At 43.7% G+C, this 25,000-nt stretch overlaps 1 protein-coding gene and 1 pseudogene across 1 annotated transcript; both read left to right on the top strand.

Moving 5' to 3' along the window:
- The first annotated feature begins 1,838 nt into the window (after nt 1–1,838).
- On the top strand, nt 1,839–2,519 carry LOC113632282 (60S ribosomal protein L11 pseudogene; annotated as a pseudogene).
- Nucleotides 2,520–5,453: 2,934 nt separating this feature from the next.
- On the top strand, nt 5,454–22,503 carry MANSC1 (MANSC domain containing 1). Its single transcript, XM_027129580.1, has 4 exons — nt 5,454–5,668; nt 10,000–10,320; nt 13,274–13,414; nt 21,044–22,503. Exons 2-4 carry the CDS (start codon nt 10,098–10,100, stop codon nt 21,913–21,915), a joined length of 1,236 nt encoding a protein of 411 aa, XP_026985381.1. The 5' UTR covers nt 5,454–5,668; nt 10,000–10,097; the 3' UTR covers nt 21,916–22,503.
- Nucleotides 22,504–25,000: the final 2,497 nt, after the last annotated feature.

Consider the following 25,000-nt stretch of genomic DNA (forward strand, 5'->3'; position numbering starts at 1 on the left):
TACTCTGGATGATACTATAATGGTGGATAATATCATTACGCATTTGTCCAAGCCCATGGAATGCACAACACTAAGAATGAGTGTAAGGTCAACTACGGACTTTGAGTGATTTTGATGGGTCAATATAGGTTCATCAGTTGTAACAAATATACCTCTCTTATGTGGGATGTTGATGATGAGGAAGCTGTGCGTGAGTGGGGGCAGGGACATATGGGAAATCTCTGTACCTCCTTCTCAATTTTGCTGTGAACCTAAAGGTGCTCTAAAAAAATAAAGTCTTAAAAAAATTTGAACTTATGCACCTCCTCCCAGAAGTGCAGATTAGAGGTCCCCTTTGTGAGCTTCCTTAGTTAGCATCTTCTATTATAACATGTAGTCTTTACATAATCATTGATTTACCTGTGTGTCTTTCCCACTGAACAATAAGCATCTTGAAGATAGATTTATAACCAAGCAGGACCCTATGGGGCCTTCCCAGGACGGACCCTCCACCATATCCTCTGCTGTAGCTCTTCTCTGGAGTACCCAGGTATAGTATTGATACCGACCAGGGTTCTTGGCCTTCCCCAATCAGTAGAAATTGACTAGAGGCCCGACAAGAAATTCAGGCAAGGCTTTACTGGGGCCCCTGCTGCAGCAGGAGGGAGCGAGAACAAGCTGTTTCCTTATATGGGGTCGGACGGGTGGCTTAGGTGTTTTGCCCACCCCTTAGGTAGTGTTGAGTGCAGGGGGCAGGCTCAGTACCCTGCTTTTCTCCCAACACTCTGCTTTTGGGTCCCGGCTCTTCAGAACTGGCTTTTGAGTTTTTTGGTCTTTTGTATCTTTTTGTCCATAATTTGCCCCAACTCATGTACGCAGTTATTTTTAGTCCCATATAGTTTCTTTGTATTTTGTTGCTTGAGGAGAGGTTTGTCCAGGTGCAAGCACTGCAGCAAAGGTTCCCTGGTCCCAGCTGGTCTCAGTATCTCATGCATATTTCATGAGTTTTTCAGAGGCTAAAAACCACCACCACATGGAAGAAATTAACTATTTGATGATAATGAGCAAGTAGCCCCCAGACCTTCTGGCACCTAAGGATTGATAATGTTAACTGCCCTGTTACCTCACCATCGACCAATCAGAGAATTATGCATGAGCTGATCCCACACGCTGGGACGCTCCATCACCTGGCCTTTAAAAAGGCTTTGCTGAAACGCTTCGGGGAGTTCCGGAGTTTTGGGGGCACTAGCCGCCCGTTCTCCTAGCATGGCCTTGCAATAAACCTTTCTCTGCTCCAAACTCCAAACTCTTGACATTTTAGTTTGTTTGGCTTCACTGTGCGTAGGGCACGTGAACTTGTGTTCAATAACGGATTCGTGTCTGATCAGTCTTTAATTTCCCATGCAGAGGCTTAATGCATACTTTCTGAATAAAATACTTTAAAAAATCTGCCTCCACATAAATGGTACTTCTAAGTATTAGAAGAGGATTTAGAATCTCTTCGGCAACAAGGGGACAATGGATATAATTTCTGATTTAAACTCCTAGTTCATATAAATAGAAATTTTTTCTTTGTTTTTGTTTTTGCGGTACGCAGGCCTCTCACTGTTGTGGCCTCTCCCGTTGTGGAGCACAGGCTCCGGACACGCAGGCTCAGCGGCCATGGCTCACGGGCCCAGCCGCTCCGCGGCCTGTGGGATCTTCCCGGACCGGGGCACAAACCCGTGTCCCCTGCATCGGCAGGCGGACTCTCAACCACTGCGCCACCGGGGAAGCCCGAAAATTTTCCTTTAATCATTATTTTCATCAGTGTCCTCTGTTCACTGTCATAACTGAAAAATATATTACTTCAACCATAACCAGGTTCATTGTATCAAAACCTTGAATCTGGCTCTCTTCCCGTTTCCCATGATGGTTCAGGATCAAGGTGAAAAGGAGAAGCCCATGCGGGGACTTCGCATCTGCAAGCTCTGCCTCAACATCTGTGTCGGGGGGAGAGTGGAGACAGACTGACGAGGCAGCCAAGGTGCTGGAGCAGCTCACAGGCCAGACCCCTGTGTTCTCCAAAGCTAGATACACTGTCAGATCCTTTGGCGTCAGGAGAAATGAAAAAAGATTGCCGTCCGCTGCAAAGTTTGTGAGGCCAAATGCAGAAGAAATCCTGGAGGAAGGTCTAAAGGTGCGACAGTGTGAATTAAGAAAAAGTAACTTCTCAGGTATGGAAATTTTGGTTTTGGGATCCGAGAACACATCGATCTGGGGATCAAATATGACCCAAGCATTGGCATCTACGGCCTAAACTTCTACGTGGTGCTGGGTAGGTCAGGTTTCAGCATCACAGACAAGAAGCTCAGAACAGGCTACATTGGGGCCAAACACCTAATCAGCAAAGGGGAGGCCATGTGCTGGTTTCAGCAGAAGTATGATGGGATCATCCTTCCTGGCAAATAAATTCCCGTTTCAATCCAAAAGTCCAATAAAAAGTTTTCAGTGAAATGTAAAAAACAAACAAACAAAAAAACACCAAAAAAAAAAAAAACCGACCTAAAAAACCAAAACCTTGAATCTGAAGTTCCTAAGTGGGGAGAGGTCTACTTAGCTCCTAGCATGGACCACCTATGAAAGGAGATTCAAAGATTGTGACCTCTCTATACCCTGGACCTTCGTGTATATCATCTACAGATAAAATGTACTGAGCACCTCAGTCTCTGGTTGCATCAGGAAAATTACTCCAATGGGAATTCACACTGGAGTTTACTTTGGTCACTCTTCAAAACAAATATTCGCAACATTATTGTACTTCAAGAGCAGGTCATCCTCTGGACACAACTAGTAGAGTTAGTTTCACACAATGGACCATTGTTCACAGGCATCTCTGGCAACATATGCCTCCAGTAGCTACTGGCTAAAACCACAGGTGTTGGTTCTCAGGCCTAGAATAATAATCTACAGCTGCATGGTGCCTTAGTTTTGAAAGCTCTTTCTCACCGGCCAAGGTAGAGATACGGTGAAAGGTTAGAACACTTGGCAAGCTGTGTCAGTGGCTTAGTAACGTTGCACTTGTTCACCTGTATATGAGGCTGGGGGGAGCAAGCACTAATTTAGAAACACACTTGTAAAACCCATGCCATCAACAAATATATTTTTGTTAAATATTTACTATATACCTATTACATACCAGGTACTATGCTAAATATCAGGGATAAAATTTTAATAATAGACACCATTGTTTTCATCATTATTACCCATACCTATTAAAAATAAATCATGCAGAATCCCAATGCCTTCCTGGAGTCTTAACTTGCACATTTAATTCAAGAATTGCCAACCTATTTAAGGACCCGCCATGCCTTGGACGATTGAAATAGGATTCTCTTAACTATGCCCCTGATAGAAGACACTGTAAACTTTTTTTTTTAATTTTATTTATTTATTTTTGGCTGTGTTGGGACTTTGTTGCTGCACGCGGGCTTTCTCTAGTTGCGGCAAGCGGGGGCTACTCTTTGTTGCTGTGCGCTGGCTGCTCGTTGCGGTGGCGTCTCTTGTTGTGGAGCACAGGTTCTAGGCGAGCAGGCTTCAGTAGTTGTGGCTTGCGGGCTCTAGAGCACAGGCTCAGTAGTTGTGGCTCACGGGCTTAGTTGCTCCGAGGCATGTGGGATCTTCCCAGACCAGGGCTCGAACCCGTGTCCCCTGCATTGGCAGGTGGATTCTTAACCACTGCACCACCAGGGAAGCCCAGGCACTATAAACTCTTGAATGTGAAGAAACTGTGATCAGTGGTTGCCTCTGGGGAGGAGAACTAGATTGGGACACAGGGGTGAGAGGCAGGGTTTTCATTGTACAGGCATATCTGGGAGATAGCAGGGTTCAGTTCCAGATAAAGCAAATATTGCAATAAAGTCACACAAATTTTTTGGTTTTCCAGTGCATATAAAAGTTATGCTTACACTGTTCTGTAGTCTATTAAGTGTGCAATAGCGTTATGTCTAAAAAACAAAGTACATACCTTAATGTTAAAATATTGCTAAAAAATGCTAGCTATCATCCTAACCTTTAGCAAGTCATAGTAGTAACATCAAAGATCATTGATCACAAATCACCATCATAATAAATATAATAATAATGAAAAAATGAGCAAATGCTGTTGGAGACATGGCACCGAGGTAGGAGATAGATGGGCTCTAGGCTAGACATTTATAACTGGCATCCTCTTCACACTTCCTGGGGTGAGAAGGAGATGGGCTCCAGGCTGGACATTCATTACCAACCCCCTGTTTACATTTCCTGAAGCAAGAGAGAAATGGGCTCCCGGACTACATATTTATGAACCGGACTCCTGTCTATATTTTGAGATCTGCACCTCGATGTAAAAACCAGCAACAGAAATAGAGTAAATAACCGGACATTGGACATTTTTATGGCAGTGACAGAGTGGGACTAAACCCTGTTAAAAGATCAAGAGGTCATACATCTCCCATCCTTGGGGCAAGGGAAACATTGCACATGCACAGAAAGGCTCCTTGGGGGTCAAAAAGGAGGGGGCGCCACCCCATAATATGTGATGCTAAGGCCGTCCCACAGGCCTCTGGGCTGTAATCTAGCTTGGAAAAAGTTGCGCATGCGTGTTGGGGAGGGTCTTAGAGCAGGGCAGGCGGAAAAAGAAACCAGATAATTGGCCAAAGGTAAACAAAGACCCGGAAGAACTGCCCTGTATAAATGACCTGACAGCCTCTTTCTCGTGCTCCTGTATAAATGACCTAACAGCCCCTTTCTCGTGCTCCTCCGCACTAGGGAGGGCGCCTCCATCCTTTCTCTCCGGGTGTGCATCTCTGCCTTGTTTCCACCTCAACTAAACAAATGTTTCTGTCTGCTCTCCCACTTGTTGTGCTGTGTCCCCAATAATAAGCTTTGTACCTGTTTTTACAGTTTTTGTCTCCATGAGAAATGCATTTTTCACTGGGGCAAGAGCCAGGGGGTGTGGTGGCTGGGATTCCTGGTTTTCATCCAGGCTGCCCAGGTTCAATTCCTGGGCAGGGAATTAAGATCTCGCTTCATGCCACCACTCACTGCTGCCTCTCCGAAATCAGTACCAATAGACTTGCTCCATGAAGGATTGCCACAAACCTTAAATTTGTTGGGGAAAAAAAACAAAAAAAAGCAGTCTCTGCTAAGTGCAAACGGAGGTATGCCTGTACAGTGTACATTTGTGTACTGTTTGACTTTCATCGTGGGTATTTGCCTGTTCTCTGGTCTCCAGGAAGCGAGAAGGCGCAGCTGCAGACCCTCAGGCACCCACGAGGGTGGCGCCCCCGCCCTGGCAGCGCGCACAGCGGCTATGCGGGCCGGGGGTGGGTGAGTGGGGAGCCTGGGGAGAGGGGGTGGGTGAGTGGGGAGCCTGGGGACCCGGGGAGGGGCTCCCGGCTCTCCCCGGTGCCCAGGGGGCCTGCTCCAGGTTGCTGGGAAGCAGCTCCGCGTTGCAGGGCGGGAACGTGCCCTTCCACCTCTGGCAAACTTTCGGCCGCCGCAACGGAAGCAGGAACTCGTGAATCGCAAACCCAGGGCTGGGCGGGAGCTGCGGAGCCTGCTGGGCGTCCTCACCGAGCCCCTCGCGGATCCGCCGCTGCTTCCCCGAGCGCGCTGGGCTGCCCTGCACCGGGAGGGCAGCAGGGCCCGGTCCTCCGGTCTCCAGGTAAAGGCTCTCCATCCTCCCCTCCAGCCCCCGCGGGCAGTATCGCCACCTGCGGGGGCAGCGACGCCCGCCGCCCTTTCCCGGGGCGAGCGTCCTCCGCCCCTCCGGGAGCTCGGAGAACTGGCTGAGCCGGATGCTGGTGGCCCCCATATCCCGCAGAGGGTCTTTAGGGAAGCCAGCAGCAGGGTTAGAAGAATGGTTTAGTGAGCCACGTACCTCTCCTCAAAGGGCAGATTTCCCATTTTTTTGTATGATTTGTATCCTGTATTTATCGAACCCGCTAATTGTCTAATACTCTGTAGAGTGTGTGTTTATACACAGTTATAAACACCTCGATCAATTAAGTTAGATTATGCTGTGAGAAAAATGATTTCCAATATTTGATTGATTGCCGGTACGATCCGGTAACTCTAGTCAGCAGGCATGAAAGCACAGGTGCATCGTCTCCTTCCCACCTGTATCCTTTTCCCACTCTATTTCAACAGGATTCAACTTCACTTTGAACCTTTTTTTTTAATTGTAAGCTTGTTTTGATCTCTTTATTGTGGTAAAATAGACATACTGTAACAAAATGTATTATTTTGATCATTTTAAGTGTACAATTTAGTGTCATTAAGTGCGTTCACATTATTGGGTAACCATCACTACTGTCCATTTTCAGGACATTTTTGGCATCCCAGATAGGAAAACTCTGTACCCATTAAACAGTAACTCCCCATTCCCTCCTCCACCAACCTCTAGTAACTTCAATTCTACTTTTTATCTCTGTGAATTTGCCTATTCTAGATACTTGATATAAGTGCAATCATACGATATTTGTTCTCTTGTATCCAGTTTATTTCACTTAGCATAATGATTTCAAGATTGTAGCATGTATGAGAATTTCATTCCTTTTTGTAGCTGAATAATATTCCATTTTATGTATTTGCCACGTTTTAAAAATCTATTCATCTTTGGAGCTTTAAGGCCTAAATAATAATGTATTAGAAGAACTAATTTACCTAATAATTGTTTGGTATCATTAATGAGATAAGCTCTTTAGTATTGCTTGTGATCCAGGAGCAATAAAGATGCTGGTACTGAAAGCACAGCTCCTCCCCTACATCCCCTGGCACAGTTCAGGTTTCTTTGCAGCAGGTTGAGGAGAGATTCTTAGAATCCATTCAAAGTGAAGTGTTGGCCTGGTTTTTCTTTTTTTGTTCCTGATTTGTTTTCTCCAGTGACTTGTAAAGTGTGGCAGCATAAAAAGTAACTTGTGCCAGGATTCTTAACCTGGGGAGTCCATGGACAGTATTCAGAAAGTCTGTGAACTTGAGTGGAAAAGTTTATTTTACTAACCTTTAAATGTAGTGTAGTATTTCCTTTAAGAGGCATGTACGCAAAAGCCGCAGTAGTATTAGTGGTAGGGTAGCTCTGATTTGCCACCGGTAGAAATCATAGATATTTCCATGTCATGTTACTTACTGTATATATATCAAAATCATTACATTCAACACTACTTCAAAATTATGGCAATGATTAGACCTACCATCTGTTATTTATCACATGGTTGTTCTTATTTTAACTGAAAATGGAGGTAATGGGATCTAGCTTATAGGATTCTTGTAAGGATTAAATGACATAATATATGTAAAGTGCTTAGCATAGAGAACCATAAATGTTATTTTCATTTTACTGTTTTAGAAAGTTGGACCTAACAGTTAGCAAGGAAGGTATAGACTTGTGCTGTATTACCATATACTGTTTTTCTAAAAAACTGTTTTGATTTTTTTTTTTTACTGACCAAAGTCTACCTATTTATATTAGGATGCACTCTTATGTCTACAGCTCTATAGGTTTTGACAAATGTAATGGCATATACATCATTACAGCATCATATAGAATAGCTTCACTGTCCTAAAAATCCCCTGTGCTCCACCTATTCAGCCCTTCCCTTTCCTCCAGACAACCACAGACGTTTTACTGTCGATGTGATTTTGCCTTTTCCAGAATGTCCTAGAGTTGGAATCATACCTTTCACACCGGCTTCTTTCACTTAGCGATATGCAATTAAGGTTACTCTTTCTGTGGCTTGATAGCTCATTTCTTTTTACTGCTGAAAAATATTCTATTGTGTGGATATATCAGTTTGTTTATCCCTTCACCTATTGAGGGACATCTTAGTTGCTTCCAGTATTTGGCAGTTATGAATAAAGTGCTATAAATATTTGTATGCAGGTTTTTGTCAGGATTTAGTATTGTCAGTTTTTTGGATTTTAGCCATTCTGATAGGTGTGTAGTGGCATCTCATTGTTGTTTTAATTTGCAATTTCCTAATGACAATGATATTGAGCACCTTTTCATATGCTTCTTTGGTGAGGTGTCTGTTCAGGTCTTTTGCTCACTTTAAATTGGATTGTTTGCTTTCTTTTTGGTAAGTTTTAAGAGTTCTTTGTATATTTTAGCTACCAGTTATTTACCAAATATGTGTTTTGCAAATGCCTTCTCCCAGTCTGTGGCTTGGTTTTTCATTCTCTTAACAGTGTCTTGCACAGAGCAGAAGTTTTTAATTTTAATGGAATCCAACCTATCAATTTTTTCTTTCATGGATTGTGCTTTTGGTGTTGTTATCTAGAAACTCACCTAAGGTCACAGAGACTTTATTCTATGTTACATAGGAGTTTTATAGTTGTGCATTTTACATTTAGGTCTATGATCCATTATGACTTAATTTTTGTGAAAGATGTAAGGTCAGTGTCTAGATTTTTTTTGCATGTGGTCGTCCAGTTGTCCAGCACCATTTTTGAGAAGAATATCCTTTCTCCATTGAATTGCCATTGCTCCTTTGTCAAAGATAAGTTGGCTGTATTTGTGTGGGTCTATTTCTGGGCTCCTTATTCTGTTCCATTGATCTATTTGTTTGTTCTTTTGTCAGTACTACATTGTCTTGATTAGCAGTGATTTCTGGTAAGTATTGAAGTCAGGTAGTGTCAGTCCTCCACCTTTGTTCTTCTTCAGTATTGTGTTGACTATTCTGGGCCTTCTTGCATTTCCATGTAAACTTTAAAATTGGTTTGTTGAGGGCTTCCCTGGTGGTGCAGTAGTTGAGAGTCCGCCTGCCGATGCAGGGGACGCGGGTCCGTGCCCCGGTCCGGGAGGATCCCACGTGCCGCGGGGCAGCTGCGCCCGTGAGCCATGGCTGCTGCGCCTGCACGTCCAGAGCCTGTGCTCCGCGGCGGGAGAGGCCACAGCAGTGAGAGGCCCGCGTACCGCAAAAAAAAATTGGTTTGTTGAGGTCTATAAAATAACTTGCTGAGATTTTGATCGGAATTGCATTGAATCTGTAGATCAAGTTGGGAAGAACTGACATCTTAGCAATATTGAGTAGTCCTATTGAGGAACACGGAGTATCTCTCCATTTATTTAGATCTTCTTTGATATCTTTCATCAGAGTCTTACAGGCACATTTAAAAAACTTTTCAGTAATTATATTTCAATATAACTATCTTCCTTTGTAATCCTATATATTTCATTTTATACATTTAACAACATGTCTTTTATATATTTTAAAACATGTCAGAAGAGAGCCTAAGCATCACCAGAGTACCAAAGGGTTCATAACCAAAAAAAAAAATTAAAGAAGCGGTAATTCTGAGCTAGGCTATCATTTAGTGAACAATTTGTATTCTGGAAATGAGGATATTTTCTGGTATAGCCTTGCCAGTTTCACATTTTTTTTTCTGGAAGAACCAGCTCACCAATGGAGTTGGCATTATATGTATTATGACTTTTGTGTTTTTAGGGATGTCAGAAAGAACACTTGCCCCTACAGTTTCCTTCAACTGAGCCAGAATATTCCCCCTGTTGATGGGCTAATTCCTAGAAGGACAATGTATGTAATTTTCTTAGCGCATTGCCTACCACTCAGTAGGTCATTTAAAAATGCTAATTGTTATTACTGAGAAAGAAAATACGTCCAAAGCGATGATCACTGCTTCATCAATGACCAATGACCACAGATTTTGTGTCCTTTCCCCTCCTGCTTAGGAGAGCCAAGAAGAGGAAAGATTCTAAAACTGAAAAGCAGACGACCTCTTCTTTCATAGATACTTGTCAGATTTTAAGCATTGATGGGAGAGTGTATGTGTGTGTGCTTCCTAGCTTTCTGCCAAGTTTTTAATGAAAGGTTGTCTCAAATCTAGTCAAAGTGAAACAGATAAAAAATACTTGTTTATTCCTGTCCTTCTATGAATTGTGAGTTGTGTATATTGACTTGAAGGAAATGAAATGTATCTTCTCTAGGTTTGTTCAAAGAAACAAAACTCATTGATGATTGTCTATTTTTGTGCTAGAGAGAAATTCCGTCATCTGTCCAATCTTCTTGAAGCAAACTCAGGCCAGAGGGAGAGTTATCTGACCTTTGGAGACCAAGACTAACCTGAAATTTAAAATGTTCTTCCGGGAGGGATGGAGCTTGACTCACACTCGTGTAATAATTTGTTTCCTGACGCTAAGGCTGTCCACCAGTCAGAACTGCCCCACCAAGAGTCTAGAAGATATGGTCATTGACATCCAGTCATCCCTTTCCAAGGGAATCAGAGGCAATGAGCCCATACACACATTAACTCAAGAAGACTGCGTTAATTCTTGCTGCTCAACAAAAAACATATCAGGTAAGTAGTAATGCCCTGGCAACTCTTATTCCATGTGTTTTGTGATGTAAGTAGCTGGTTGATGAGGCTGAATGGTTTGTACTGGTGATTCTCAATGGGGTAGAAAAGTGGGTGGCAACATCACTAGGGAATGTTCCATGGTGTGCTCTCCCCTCCCCTAAGCTGAGCCAAAGTTACTGATGAGTGTATATATATCACTCAGATATGTGGGTACAAAAAGGGTTGAAAACCACTGGTGTTGTGTTCTAACAGGCATCTGGGATATTGAAAACAGAAGTCCTATTTAAATGCTTGGCTTCCATCATCATGGAATATTGGAATACAGTGTGATATTAGAAAGAACGTTTAAACAGAAAGGGAGTTGAGACAAAAAATAAAATTCTAAAGTCATCCCATAGGAGAATCAGCATTTGAGTTTTAAGTAGAAGCACAAAATTTCTGTTTTATCTCCCTTCCCTGGAGCTGGTGGCACAGGTGGGTCAGGAAGCCACTGGCCACTAATTGCAGCTTCTAGGAATCTAAGAGGCATGGGAAGGGGTTTAGAATGACCCATTCCATGACACAGAAGGAAACTGAGCCCCGCAGGTTTGAACCATGTCCTTGCATATTTCAGGCTCCAAACCTATGACCTGAAAACAGAAGTATATATCTAATAAACAAACAAAAAAAAACCCACATAAGTTTATTGAGCACCTAATGCCTTGGTACGTGCTGGAGATAAAACAGTGAATAAGATGGAAAAGACCTTGTCATCAAGGACCCTAGAAGAACTAGTGAACACTGGACTCGTGATCCTTACTTGATTTATCAGCTGACTAAATCACATGTTTTCTCTTAGATCTTTATTTCCATTTCATTCTATGACGATTGTGGCGTAATAAGATAATTACACATTCCCTGGCACAGAGGTCCTAAAACCCTGGGAATTTTCTGAGCATAGGAGCTTCTTCTGTTATTCATAATGAGCCCCATTCAATCATACCTGAGCTTATGCTCACGAGGTGACTCTTGGTGGGACCCTCAATCGCGCCAGGATGGCTGCTAGTTGCCAGAAAGACCAAGCTTTGCTTAGAAGCTTGGAACTTTCAGTCTCCTCCACCCACCTCCAGGTAGGGGGAAAGGGGGTGGAGATTGAATTCCGTTGCCAGCGGCCAATGACTTAATCAATTATGTCTACGTAATAAAACTGCCATGAAAGCCCCTAAACAATGGGTTCAGGGAGCTTCCAAGTTGGTAAACACATCCACGTGCCAGGAGGCACCCCAACTCCACAGGGACGGAGGCTCTTGCACTTGGGACCCTTCCAGACCTCGCCCTGTGTACCTCTTCATCGGGCTGTTCATTTGTATCCTTTGTAATAAACTATAACGGTAAGTATTGCATTTTCCTGAGTTCTGCGAGTCGTTCTAGCAAGTTATGGAACCTGGGGTGGGGGGGTGATAGCCAAGTTTGCCGTATGTGTGAGTGACCTGGGGACCTGATACTGTGACTGGCCTCTGGGTGGGGACAGTCTGATGGGACTGAGCCCTAGACCGGTGGGGTCTGACACTCACTCCAGGCAGTTAGTATTAGAATCGAATTGAATTGTAAGACACCCCGTTGGTGTTAGAGAATCAGAGAACTAGAGAATTTGGGTAGAAATGACACCAGGTATTTGCTGTCATGAGGAAACAAATACTTCAATGATCTTCTCAAATTGAGCTGTGTGCTTTTGGACACTCTTCATAGAGAAGTAATTTATGGAAGTCATAGAGATCTCATTTAAATTTCTAGTTTTTCTTTAAATGTTGATATCAACATATATGTGGAATAGAAACATCACCTGCAAATAGGACTGAATGCCATGTGGGCGTATCCTGGCAACATAGGAAACCTTGCATTTCTCTTCAGTTCCGTGATAGGTGTTTAGTAAGAAATGAGGGTTTGCGGCTTTATTCTACAAGCAAAAGTACTGTTACTGCTTTACTGTAAGCAGAGATACTTGTGGGTCTCAGTTAATGGATCTCAGGCTCTTCCCTCTTTTACTGGGTGTTGGTTTTGACTGTTTAGGCTTCCAAAAAAGCACTTCGATAATTTGCCTATAGCCACAGACTCTAGAAAAATACCCACAAATACAAAGGACACAAAATTTTGTGTACAACTTGGACCCTATGGACCCTCCCCTTTACCTAAGTGCCCCCCAAAATGGTTTGTAGAATTATCACATCGTGGGGAAAGGAAAAGCCAAAGTAACCAGAGTACCTTTCTTGTTACCTGGCTAATGGAGACATGATAGGATAAAACCCCTGCAGAAACGAACTCAGTCTTATTTCCCACTGGGAGAGTCAAGGGTGATCCCTGACCGCTGCCTGATTGGGAGACAAACAAAAATGATAAGAGCAGAAATTTGAAGAACCCAAAGAAGAATGGTACTGATAAAAGTAAAAAATAGACTTTGCATTCCGTATGCTGTGCAGCTCCATTGTGGAAGGAGGCATGATATGTACAAGGCTGAATTTACTGACCCTCCCTGCCCACCAGCCTCCCCTCGCCCCACACCAAGAAAACCAGACTGATGGCTTCGTAGGCATCTAAGATGCCTTCAGGATGCAAGACGTACCTACAGTCATTAGGGTTAGATCCATTTCCTGAGGTCGGACTCAGTAGTGAGTTGTAGACTCAGTATTTCTGTGTATGTTTTGATAAATATTTTAGCAAACGGAAGGCTTCTCTCTAAAGAATGACATGTACTATTAAAAACGTTTTGCCAAAATTACCTTCATTCTGATTTTTAAACCCAGGGTCTTTAAAAATTGCTTTCAGTGCCTAAACTAAGGAAAAGGAAATGACTCAGCGGCCAGCAGGCAATGAACAAAGGTTTTTGTGTTGGCCACTAGAATAAATGTTTTCCTGCTCGCCGTATTCTCTGGAAGATCCTATTTCAGAATAATGCTTATGAAACCTTTCATTGCAGGGGACAAAGCATGTAACTTGATGATCTTCGACACTCGAAAAACAGCTAAACTACCCAACTGCTACCTGTTCTTCTGTCCCAGTGAGGAAGCCTGTCCCCTGAAACCAGCAAAGGGACTTATGAGTTACAGGATAATCAGAGGTAATAAAAACATTGTTCTTTGTCTTCTGTGATTGGAATGATTTAAGGATATGATTCATGTAGAAAGGTTTTCTGCAAGCGTTTAAGAAGAACTGCCAAAAGGGATCACAAATATAGAGGCACATCAGAAAAAATCTCATGATTTAAAATTCAGTTGATTCAACCAAACATCTTTCTTTTTCCAGTTAAAGTATTTAATACCTATGAATGATAGTATTTTGTTTTGTTTTTGTTTTTACCTTCTTAAGGTAAAAGACACACAGATCTTTCATGTAAACATTTTGAAACACGTCTTTAGAACCGTGTTAGCAACACTGGAATAAGTCTACAGGTCTCCAGGGGTGACTATTTTGAAAGGGTTAAGACGATGTAAATACAGTATATAAAATTCTGGTACATTAGGTTCCAATTATTTTGTAATCACATTCTCTGAAATCAAACTCACTGGATTTTATTATCCAGACCTGGAAGGAAGCTCATTTAAGAAGTTTTTGAGGGGCTTCCCTGGTGGTGCAGTGGTTGGGAGTCCGCCTCCCGATGCAGGGGACAGGGGTTCGTGCCCCGGTCCGGGAAGATCCCACATGCTGCAGAGCGGCTGGGCCCGTGAGCCATGGCCGCTGAGCCTGCGCATCTGGAGCCTGTGCTCCGCAACGGGAGAGGCCACAATGGTGAGAGGCCCGCGTACCGCAAAAAAAAAGAAGTTTTTGAGAAAAAGCTACATGCCAAATTCTGTGCAAGGCATTGGAAACAGAGTCTCCACATTTGGAAATGACATATTTGCTCAGAATACAGAAAATAAACAAGTAAAAATAATATAATTATTTGGATATGCCTTGGTGAGATTTTGGCTTGTTAATTTTTCAGGATGAAATGCTTTCAAGTATGAAGTTTACTTTTATTTCAGTTTTATAAAGTTTTTGTCCTTACACCCTTAGGTATTAATAATATTCCCTGCATTTATTCAATAAGAAACAAATTTTATTTAGCATCTTCCATGTGCCAAGCACTTTTTACGCCTTAAGGATAGAAAGATACGACACTAAACATGAAAAACAAGGTTCTCATTTATGGAACTAATATTTTAGGAGAGAGAGACAATAACCTTAATAAATAAATAATCAAGAAAAATAGTCACCATGGACATAGAGAACAGACATAGAGAACAGACTTGTGGTTGCCCAGGGGTAGGGGGTTGAGGAGGAATGGAATGTGGGAAGCTGGGGTTAGCAGATGTAAGCTTTTATATATAGAATGGATAAACAACAAGGTCCTAGTGTATAGCACAGGGAACTATATTCAGTATCCTATGAAAGGGCTTCCTGGTGGCACAGTGGTTAAGAATCTGCCTGCCAATGCAGGGGACACAGATACGAGCCCTGGTCCGGGAAGATCCCACATGCCGCGGAGCAACTAAGCCCGTGTGCCACAACTACTGAGTCTGCGCTCTAGATCCCGTGAGCCACAACTACTGGAGCCCACGTGCCACAGCTACTGAAGCCTGTGCACCTAGAGCCCGTGCTCCGCAGCAAGAAGCCACCCCAATGAGAAGCCTGCGCACCACAGTGAAGAGTAGCCCCCCCTCGCCGCAATTAGAGAAAGCCCGCGGGCAGCAACAAAGACCCAACATAGCCAAAAATTAATTAATTAATTAATTAAATTTATTTTTAAAAAAAGGTGGTTGGTTACCCTTAACAAAAGAAAGTATGTATATAAACTGAATCACTTTGCCGTACAGCAGAAATTAACACAGCATTGTAAATCAACTATACTTCAATAAAAAAATTTAAATAAAAAAATAACAGTGATCATAATAAAATGAAACATGGCCTTTATATAAGAATATATTTTCAAAGCAGAGAAAATTAAAACATAAAATTCCCATTTAAAAAATAGTCATAAGAGCTATGCAGATAATTGAGCTAAGACAACATAATAGATAATCACAGAGGGACTTCCCTAGCGGTCCAGTGGTTAAGACTCCTCGCTTCCATTGCAGGGCATGCAGATTCGATCCCTGTTCGGGGAGCTAAGATCCTGCATGCCATACAGCAGAGCCAAAAAAAAAAAAAAAGATAGTCACTGAGTAGACCGGCTGGATTAGGCGATCAGGGGAAGCGTCTGTGAAGATGTAACCCCTAAGCTGAGATCTGAAAACGGAGGAGCCGGATGTGAGAAGATTGTAGAAAGACCTTCCAGGCAGAGGAAACAGCCTATTCTAATATCCTAAGGCAGAATGGTTTGGGAGTGTTTGTTCAAACGCTCCAGTCTCAGCAGCTGACTCATAGTGAACCATGGAAGGAGTGATATGCAAGAAGGAAGGAAGGTGGGGCCATCACGTCAAGCTCTGTAGTGTAGGGAGTTTTTATTTTCGGTGCATGATGGAAAGCCATTGGAAGGTTTTCAGCAGGCATGTATAACGAGCTGTTTTAAAGGTGATATCTCAAAGCTCACTGTGACCGCTCTATTGGGAATGGACAATGGCGCAGCAGCAAGAGGGCATGTGGGAAAACTGGGTAGGAGGCTGGGACGAGATCCGAGTGAAAGGCCATGGCCTTGGGGACCAGGGAGACGGTGGAAGAGATGGAGGGAAGTAAACACACGAGCCATTTCAGCGATAGCATTGACAGGGCTTGCTGGTGGTGTGGATGTGGGGAATGAGGAAGAGCGAAGAGTGAAACGGAGTCCTAGTCCTGGGCTCGAGCGTCTGGATGGGTGGCGGTGCCGTCTACTGAGCCGGGGAAGTGGAATTGCGGTTGGGAGGGAGAGTGCAGTCAGGGTTCTCTGGGGAAGGATGCTGCCCAGGGCATCCGGACACTGACTCTGCTTTGTCCCCTGAGTGAGGCTGTGTCTGAGTTTCGTTCATGAAGCAGGAAAACCTGATGTGTCAAACATTCCCTTAAACAGCGTAAAGCACAGATTGCTTGTGTAAATTCTTCCTACATAGTGGTAGAAGCTCAAGTCTAAACAGATTGGCAGATAAGGTACAAAGTTTCACTTTTGCCTGATGAAAAATTCTGGAGGTGGTTGATGGTGAGGGTTGCACAAACTCAATGCCACGGAACTATACTCTTAAAAACGGGTTAAAGTTGTACATTGTATGTAGTATATTTTACCACAGTTGTTAAAAAGAATAATTTTTTTAGAAAGACTATGGCACAGAACAAATTAGGTCCCTCAGAGCAGCCAGGATCTTACCTTGGGTGGAAAGTATCTTGTCTCCCTGCCCCTTCTGGGCTTCACACTGGCCAGGGCAGTTGCCCCTGACTGTTCGCCTCCTTTACGTCTATATATAATCTTGGCTAAAAACACCGGGACCTACAGTGTTGTGCGGATATGGCTTCTTGCTTGTCCTCTTTTTTTTTTTTTTTTTTTTTTGCGGTACGCGGGCCTCTCACTGTTGTGGCCTCTCCCATTGCGGAGCACAGGCTCCAGACGCGCAGACTCAGCGGCCGTGGCTCACGGGCCCAGCCGCTCCGCGGCATGTGGGATCTTCCCGGACCGGGGCACGAACCCCTGTCCCCTGCATCGGCAGGCGGACTCTCAACCACTGCGCCACCAGGGAAGCCTGTCCTCTTTTTATTTCATCACCTGGAACGTGGCAGAGCCTGTTGGACACCCAGGGATGGTATCCAGCAGCCTGAGTTTCCAGTGAGGTCAGGGCTCAAGACACTAATTGGAATGTTTATTTTTCTCCTTCAAGAGCTCCCATCAGGTGGAAGTTGGACCATCACATCTGCCTTTCTGATCCCTTCTCACTGCCTCTTCTTCATTGTGTCCTTTCTTCCACTGTCAGTGTGTATTCCCTATGTCTATCAGCTATTTCACAATTAAAGCAGAATATTAAAGAAATTATAGGTAATTGAATCTAGTCATTCGACTTCCATAAAAATCTATACCAAAGAAAAAGCTGTTGTTGTGAAACTGTTTATCACGTAATTAGCTTAAAAAGTGAAAACAGCACTTTTTGAATTAGTTTAAAGGAAATTAGTTTAAAAGTTTCTACAGCTTAAATGTCCAAATGCTAGGGAATGGTTGGGTATAAAGTATAATGGATCCCCCTGAGGGAATACAATGCAGATGTTAAAAAATAAGTTTGAGATGTAGAAATAAAATGTCACCTAAATTTCAGGTGAAAAACACCCAGTTTTTAAATTACATGAAAAAAATTTAATTTTAAGGTATGCATAAATGTTAATAGTTGCTGGGACATGATAGAAATTATCGTTGAATTTGTTTTATAACTTTCATAATACTTCTGTCATGTTACTGATTTTATAATGCATGTATAAAGAGGGAGTATGTGGTAAAGATTCCATTTTCTCCAGTGGAAGTGGGAGAAAAGTGAACTTGGCTTGAGCCTAAACCTTTTAAGGGCAAGTGTGAAGGTAGTGAATGAAGTGGAATTAGAATCGAACAATTCCTGTGTCAGCCACCAGGTGGCACCATCAGCCCAGAGCCGGTGGCTATCTAGGGGCAAAGTGGCACCAACCCCGGACTTGGTGTGCAGCAGGCTGTCTGTATCTACAGATGTTTACAAATTGTGTTTGTAATTCTATTTATGAATCTGCCCGTGTTGATGGATTGAGATTGCCCCATAAAAATAAATATCTGCCTCCTGGTCAGAGTGAAATTCAGTAGATATAAGATTGGTGGTTTGTTTTCAGATGAACTCTATTTCCTGTAACTGACGAATATTTACAGACTGAAAGTTTGAAAGATAACAGTGTGCTCTCTTCATTCTGTAAAACCATTGCAGCTTGGCATTATTTAATGTTTGTTTGTTTTTGGAGCTTGGTGGTCTGTCATTCCTCCAAGGACTAGAATAGGGGAATTCAGAAATAGAATAAATTGAAAGTCGATTTGCTCAGCTGGTTGCCAAGTTAATAGTCAGTCCCTACCTTTTTTTATCTAGTGAAGTCACTTGACAATGAAAGTCAAAAGAGCAGTTGAGGACACATTTCCCAGCTCCTTCTGTAGCTCATGGCTACCTGACTGAGAGAAAACACCACACCCCAAAGGCAAACATCAGTGGATGAGGTGAATGGAGCAGGTGTGGAGAATCCCTGTGTGGTTCTAGGATCTTTGCCAACAGATGAATCTTATCAAGAAATGGGAATAGCCCTAGCTTTGCTTTATTTATGACCTTGTATTCTTGAGAAAGAAAACAGCTGTTTTGGTCATTCTTGTCAATGGCCTTATTTTAAGTTTTGAGTTCACACATATCACAGAGCATTTATTTAGCCTTCTTTTTAAACTTTGAAGTGAAGTATGATGAGTCCTGCTCTTTTTAAAAATATCTGGCACGACCTAAAAATACAGGTGCTGTTTATCTCGTGGTGACACTATGCCTATGAATGTGATATCACCTGCAGCAGAAACTCTTTTCTTCAGCATTGTTGGAGGAATTTCAGGCATCCAAATTCTATTTTAGAGTGTCCTAGAGCAGGTATCCACACACTTTTTCTGTCGAGGGCCAAATAATAAGTATTTTAGGCTTTTCAGGCAAGTCTGTTAGACTTAGTGGGCCATATGCAATCTGTCGGACCTCCTCACTTCTGTCCTTGTAGTAGAAGCAGCCACAGACAGTATGTAAACAAATGGGCATGCTTGTATGCCAATTAAACTTTATTTATGGACGCTGAAATGTGAATTTCATATAATTTTCACGTGTTACAAAATATTATCCTTCTTGATTTTTTTCAATCATTTAAGAATGTAGAAACCATTCTTAGCTCGCAAGCCATATGAAGATAAGTGGCCATCATTTGCTGACCCCTGTCCTAGACGGATTACTAAGTGACAGTTCTAAAGGACCTCTGAGTACTGTGAAGCTTAGAGAGGAGTCAAAGATGTCACAAATCTGAAGTTGCCTCTGGATCTCTTTATTAGCAGAGCGGAGAGTGAGGTCTAGTTTAGAAACTGGTATTGAGGGGAGTTGAAATAGAAGACAGAAAAGAGAAGAGGAGAGAATCACCGTTGCTTCCTTCCTTGTGTTTCTGCCGTTCTAATTTAAGTGAAATGATTAGCCAAGTAGCAGAGTGATAGCAATTCAAGGGGTCTTTCTCTGTCCCGGATTGCTTTAACCAGCCTTTTCAGTTCGAGCTGTGATAAACGGCATGTGTGACAAAGAGCAAAACTCTAAACTTTCTCACACAGGAGGAGGATCTGAGGCTGGTTCCTCCTCAGCAGGAGTTGGGACTGTGATTTTCTGCTCTTTATGCTAGCCACGTGGCCATAATGATTTCAAATACTGGTCCATGGTCCTCAGAACCTAAGATGTTGGCTCTAAAATTTTAATCTTCAACCAGCTGAAAGCTGGTTTTTTTTTGTTTTTTTGTTTAATATTTATTTATTGGGACTTCCCTGGTGGTCCAGTGGTTAAGAATCCACCTTCCATGGGCTTCCCTGGTGGCGCAGTGGTTGAGAGTCCGCCTGCCGATGCAGGGGACACAAGTTAATGCCCCGGTCCGGGAGGATCCCACATGCCGCGGAGCAGCTGGGCCCGTGAGCCATGGCCGCTGAGCCTGCGCGTCTGGAGCCTGTGCTCCGCAACGGGAGAGGCCACGACAGTGAGAGGCCCGCGTACCGCAAAAAAATAAATAAATAAAAAAAGAATCCACCTTCCAATGCAGGGGATGCGGGTTCGATCCTCGGTCAGGGAACTAAGATCCCACGTGCTGCAGGGCTCTAGAGCCCACGTGCCACAACTACCGAGCCCGCGTGCCACAGCTCCTGAGCCCATGCGCTCTCGAGCCCATGCGCTGCAGCTAGAAAGAAGCCTGTGTGCCACAACGAAAGATTCCACATGCCGCAAGGAAGATCCCGCGTGCCACAACGAAGGCCTGATGCAACCAAATAAATAAATAACTATTAAAAATATAAAAATACAGGCTCTTAGTTGCAGCATGCAGGATCTAGTTCCCTGGGCCCCCTGCATTGGGAGCACGCAGTCTTAACTGCTGGACCACCAGGGAAGTCCCTGAAACCCATTTTTTTCATTGAAAAACGTCATCAGCTTTGTGCTGCCGCCTTGGCTTCAGGGACCCTCCAGCTTCCTCCTCCTCCTCCTTGTGGAAGGCAAGTCACTGGGATTTTGTCTCCTCTCCTCATTGTCCTGTGGGCTACCCCCCCCCCCGCCCCACCGTGATATCTCCCCTAGGGATTGCTTGCTTCCCAGTTGTCACTGCAGTCCCAGCTCACACAGCTTGTGCCTCACACCAGCATTTTCTCTGCCAGTCCTCTTCCTGCCACATCATCCCAGCCCAGCTGCCTTCCCTGGCCTTGGCCCCTGAAGGGTCCCCATCTTCCTAAACCTCTTGCTGCCCATGCTGAGCTCCTCTTAGCATCTCTGCTGGTCCCCTCCCACCTCTTCCTTCGTTTGCCCGATGCTCCTCCGCACATTTCTCTTCTCCTCTGGGCCAACACTCTAGAAATAAACCACAGCATCTGGGGGAGAGGCAGGGTCATCAGGATCTGATTTAGCAATTCGTATTTTTCCATTTTGCACCATGAAATGTCAAGAATCAACAGTTTGAGGTCTTATTGAACAAGCTGATAACGTTTGTACTTGTTAACCTCCCTTCGCGTGGAAATATGGAAGTCTTTTTTAAATTTTCTTTCCGTCTTCAGATTTTCCATCTTTGGCGGGAACTGATGTGCCAAGCCGGGAGGTAGCCCAGGAAGAGTCTCTGTTCCGCAGCAGGTCTTCACACACCATCACTCCCACGCCCCCTCCTCCCACAGGTGATTCAGAGCCCACGGTCTTATGGAGAGATTCATCTTCTCAGAAGTTTGGATCCTCAGATCACTCGGAGAAACTACTCAAGATTGACCTGGCGAGTCCACAGTGGACTGTTCATAAAGAAAATGACCAGTCTCAGAAGTCACCATCTTCCTCAGAACAAACAGTAGCTCATCTGCTGCCTGAATATGTGACAGTGTTCCCCAGTACAGTGGCAGTTGCCGCTCTGCCCGCCGTCCTGGCCACTCCAAAGCCTGCATCTCTCCCTGCCGCCAACGCTGCAGGGATACCTTCTGTGACTCCTCAGCCTCCGGGGGCCACCTCTGCCCCACCTGTAGCCGCAGTCACTAACACGACCACAACTGAGGTTCCGACTTCCATCTTTAGGGCATCGACACACTCGAAAGGCCCACCAGACACGGTGCCCTTTAGAGACGTTTCCAGCTTGACTTGGAACACAGAGGCTGCCCGGGACCCTGCTACATTTCCTTTGTCAAATGTGAATTCTCCCACTACAAATACAACAGCTTCCCAGGAAGATGGGAAGGCCAGCTCTGGTGGGCCCTCCCTGAGCGGTGCTCCAGAAAGGCAGCCGGGCCTCGCATTTGAACAGTGGCTCCTGGTCGGGACCGTGCTCTTTGGGGTCCTGTTCCTCGCCATAGGCCTGGGTCTCTTGGGCAGAACGCTCTTAGAATCCCTCCACAGGAAACGTTACTCGAGGCTTGATTATTTGATCAATGGCATCTATGTTGACATCTAAGGAGGACATCTTTTTTTTTTTTTTTGGCTGTGGGATGTGGGATCTTAGTTCCCCGACCAGGACCAGGGATCGAACCCGTGCCCCCTACAGTGGAAGTGGGGAGCCTTAACCACTGGGATGCCAGGGAGGTCCCTAGATGTCTCTTTATTCATGTAGTTACGCATAGCCCCTATACAGCGAGGTTCTGCTGATTTGCTCACCTTCGCAGGATTTTTCAAGTATTTTGAAGACAGGCAGAGATGCCTCCTACCGCTCTCTTTTTGCTTGTTCTGCGAAAAGAAGCGGGGGAAAGAAACAAACTGGGTGATTTGAAGGATCTGTCTCTAAAATATTAGCTGAAAACAAAGCTCTACCTAAAGCAATAAAGAATAATTGCCACATCAATTGGAAAACGACTGGCTTTTTACAAGGAAAAAGGGTTAGGACTCCTAGGCTCCAATTCATTAATATTTCTGGTTCCAGATAAAGTCGACTGTTTATGGTATTAATTCTAATGGATTTACTTTCCTTTTTATATGAATTCCAATAAAACTTATTCCAGATGTATTTCCTTCCAATTAACTATCTGAATAAATCTCTTGGTACTCAGTTAATGTTCTTTGCAAGTGACACGTCCAGCTGGATGACTTTAAATTTATTCCCACCAGCAAAATGATTAAATGATGAAAATATGTGTTCTAAGTTAAAATGACAAACCCCCCTTATCCCATCAATGAGCAAAAGAGGTTCCTTTGGGAGAATTCTAGCAGAGTATTAGCCTGCATGGAGATGATGATAAGTTCTGATAAATGGCCACATCTACTTTGGGTCTGCTCTAGTTAACTATTTTTTCAAAAAAAAAAAAGTAATATAGGCATTTTCCAAACTTAAGTAAATTTAGAATGTAACAGTATTATTTATAAGTCCTTATCTAAACTTGACCAATAGTCAATTTTGGCTTTGTTTGGAATAACATTGGAAATAATAGATAGCACTTAAAGTTACAGGCGCACCTCATTTTATTGTGCTTCACTTTATCATGCTTCACAGATACTGCATTTTTCACAGACTGAAGGTTTGTGGCAGCCCTGCCTCAAGCAGGTCTATCGGCGCCATTTTTCTACAGCATTTTCTCACTTCATGTCTCTGTGTCACATTTTGGTAATTCTTGCGGTATTTCAAACTTTTTCATTATTCTGATTGTTCCGGGGATCTGTAATCAATGGTCTTTGATGTTACCACTAGGAATTGCTGAAGGCGCAGATGATGGTTAGCCTTTTTTAGCAATATTTTAAAATGAAGGTATATACTTTGTTTAGGCAATGCTATTGCACTTAATACTACAGTACAGTGTAAACATGACTTTTATATGTACTGGGAAACAAAAATATTCGTGAGACTCGCTTTCTTGTCGTATTCACTTTACTGCAGTGGTCTGGAACCGAACCCGCAATATCTCCGAGGTCTGCCTGTATTATTAAGTGAGTAGCATACTGTAATTTTTATTGATTAGTTATTACAGTGTCCGAGAAATGTTTTGAGTAACGGCGGTTTGCTTTACAAGTTACAGTGGGGTAACTGGGAATCCAGGAGACCGCCTGGGTCAGTTCGACATCTCATCTCTCTGGACTTCAGTTTGCTTATTTGCAAATCAAGAGGTTTGGTCCCTGGTGTCATCAGGGTTTTTAAAGACAAAAATGGGATTCAGGTGAGAATTTATACAGGGAACGCTAGAGGGCAGTAACTGGTTAATAAGTAGAGCAACGAAGGCAAATGTAGAGGAGACAGAAACAGGCTTTGCTCCTTTCCTCCTCCTTCCCGTCCCCTCGCCTGGAACCACTCCCCCTCCCCCCTGGTTTACCCTAAGCTCATAAAGCTCATTAAGAGGAAAGCTGGTCTATTGAAAATACTACTTTTCATATGTTTTCCAACTTAACAGCTTGACACAAATCTCCAAGGGGTTTACATAAGCTTTAAGTAGGTTGAATAAATAAAACCTTGACTCAGTTTAATTTAACAAGTATTTATTGAATATCCACATGTAGGCCAGAATCAGATTAGTAACTAAGTACCTTGGAATTTTAAAATTTCTCCTCCCTTTGTTAACAGAATTGGATATTGGAAATAGGGCTTTCTGTGGATGTTTATAAAGGTGTTCTTCTGGAGCTCTCCATCCACCTTGCCGTCTGCAGTCTTTCTTGCGACGGACAAATTTGACTGGGAGCCCAGATGAGAGATGCTATGGGCCCAAACTCTGGCCATGACTGTGGGGATGTAAATTGTAGGGGAACTGCTGATTTGCGGCGTCCTTCTCAAGGGGAAAGAGTAGCTCTTCTCACACAGCTCTCTGCATATTACCCCATCACCATGGGTGAGATGCTGCATGGGGCAGTAAAAGGGGGTGAAGCCTGCATCCACCTCCTTTTAAGTATCTTTAAGCGTGACTGGCCTAGCCAACCTTCTAGACAAGGTGAACTGAATTATGAACTTCCTCCTTTGGTTTGTGGGAAGGGAAGGTGACAGCCTAGAACAGGTGAGAAGACTAGGAAGGTGCCTGGGCTCAAAAGTATCCTCTCTCTGTATTTCACCAACAAGTTACTCACCTGAGTTAAAAGCTATCCCTAAAGAAGCTAATGACCCTGAAGGATGACGTCTGTGGCTCACTCACGCTGGAAGAATAGTGCGATGTCCTTGTTTCTCAATTATCCCTGGCCTGAGTGAGGCAGTCTTGAAATCTTTGGCTCCCAGACTGTGATGGACACTGCGGATTCTCCATGCAACAGCCAGCCCAGCTCCACTTTTGCTTCATGTGTTTCTAGATTGGAAGTGCGAGATTCTTTCCCAGCTCCTCTTGCAGTGAGGGATGGGCCTGTGACCCGGTTCTAGCTGAAAGGAAACCAACTGGGGCTTCTAGCAAAGAGTCTCCTCCTTGATAAGTGAGGGCTACACAAGGAAGAAAGACTTATTTCCTGCTTGAAATGCCGGTCACGTGAGGACTTGATATTTGGGACTACTGAAGCCTTTCTGCCACCATGAGGGGAGAAATCACTAACACACCGAAGATGGCAGAGCGGGATATGGGAAGGGTCTGGTCCTCGTACCAACC

The sequence above is a fragment of the Aethalodelphis obliquidens genome, unplaced genomic scaffold (genome assembly GCF_003676395.1).
Source record: "Aethalodelphis obliquidens isolate GAN/ISIS:26980383/991018 unplaced genomic scaffold, ASM367639v1 scaffold36, whole genome shotgun sequence".
NCBI lineage: Eukaryota > Metazoa > Chordata > Mammalia > Artiodactyla > Delphinidae > Aethalodelphis > Aethalodelphis obliquidens.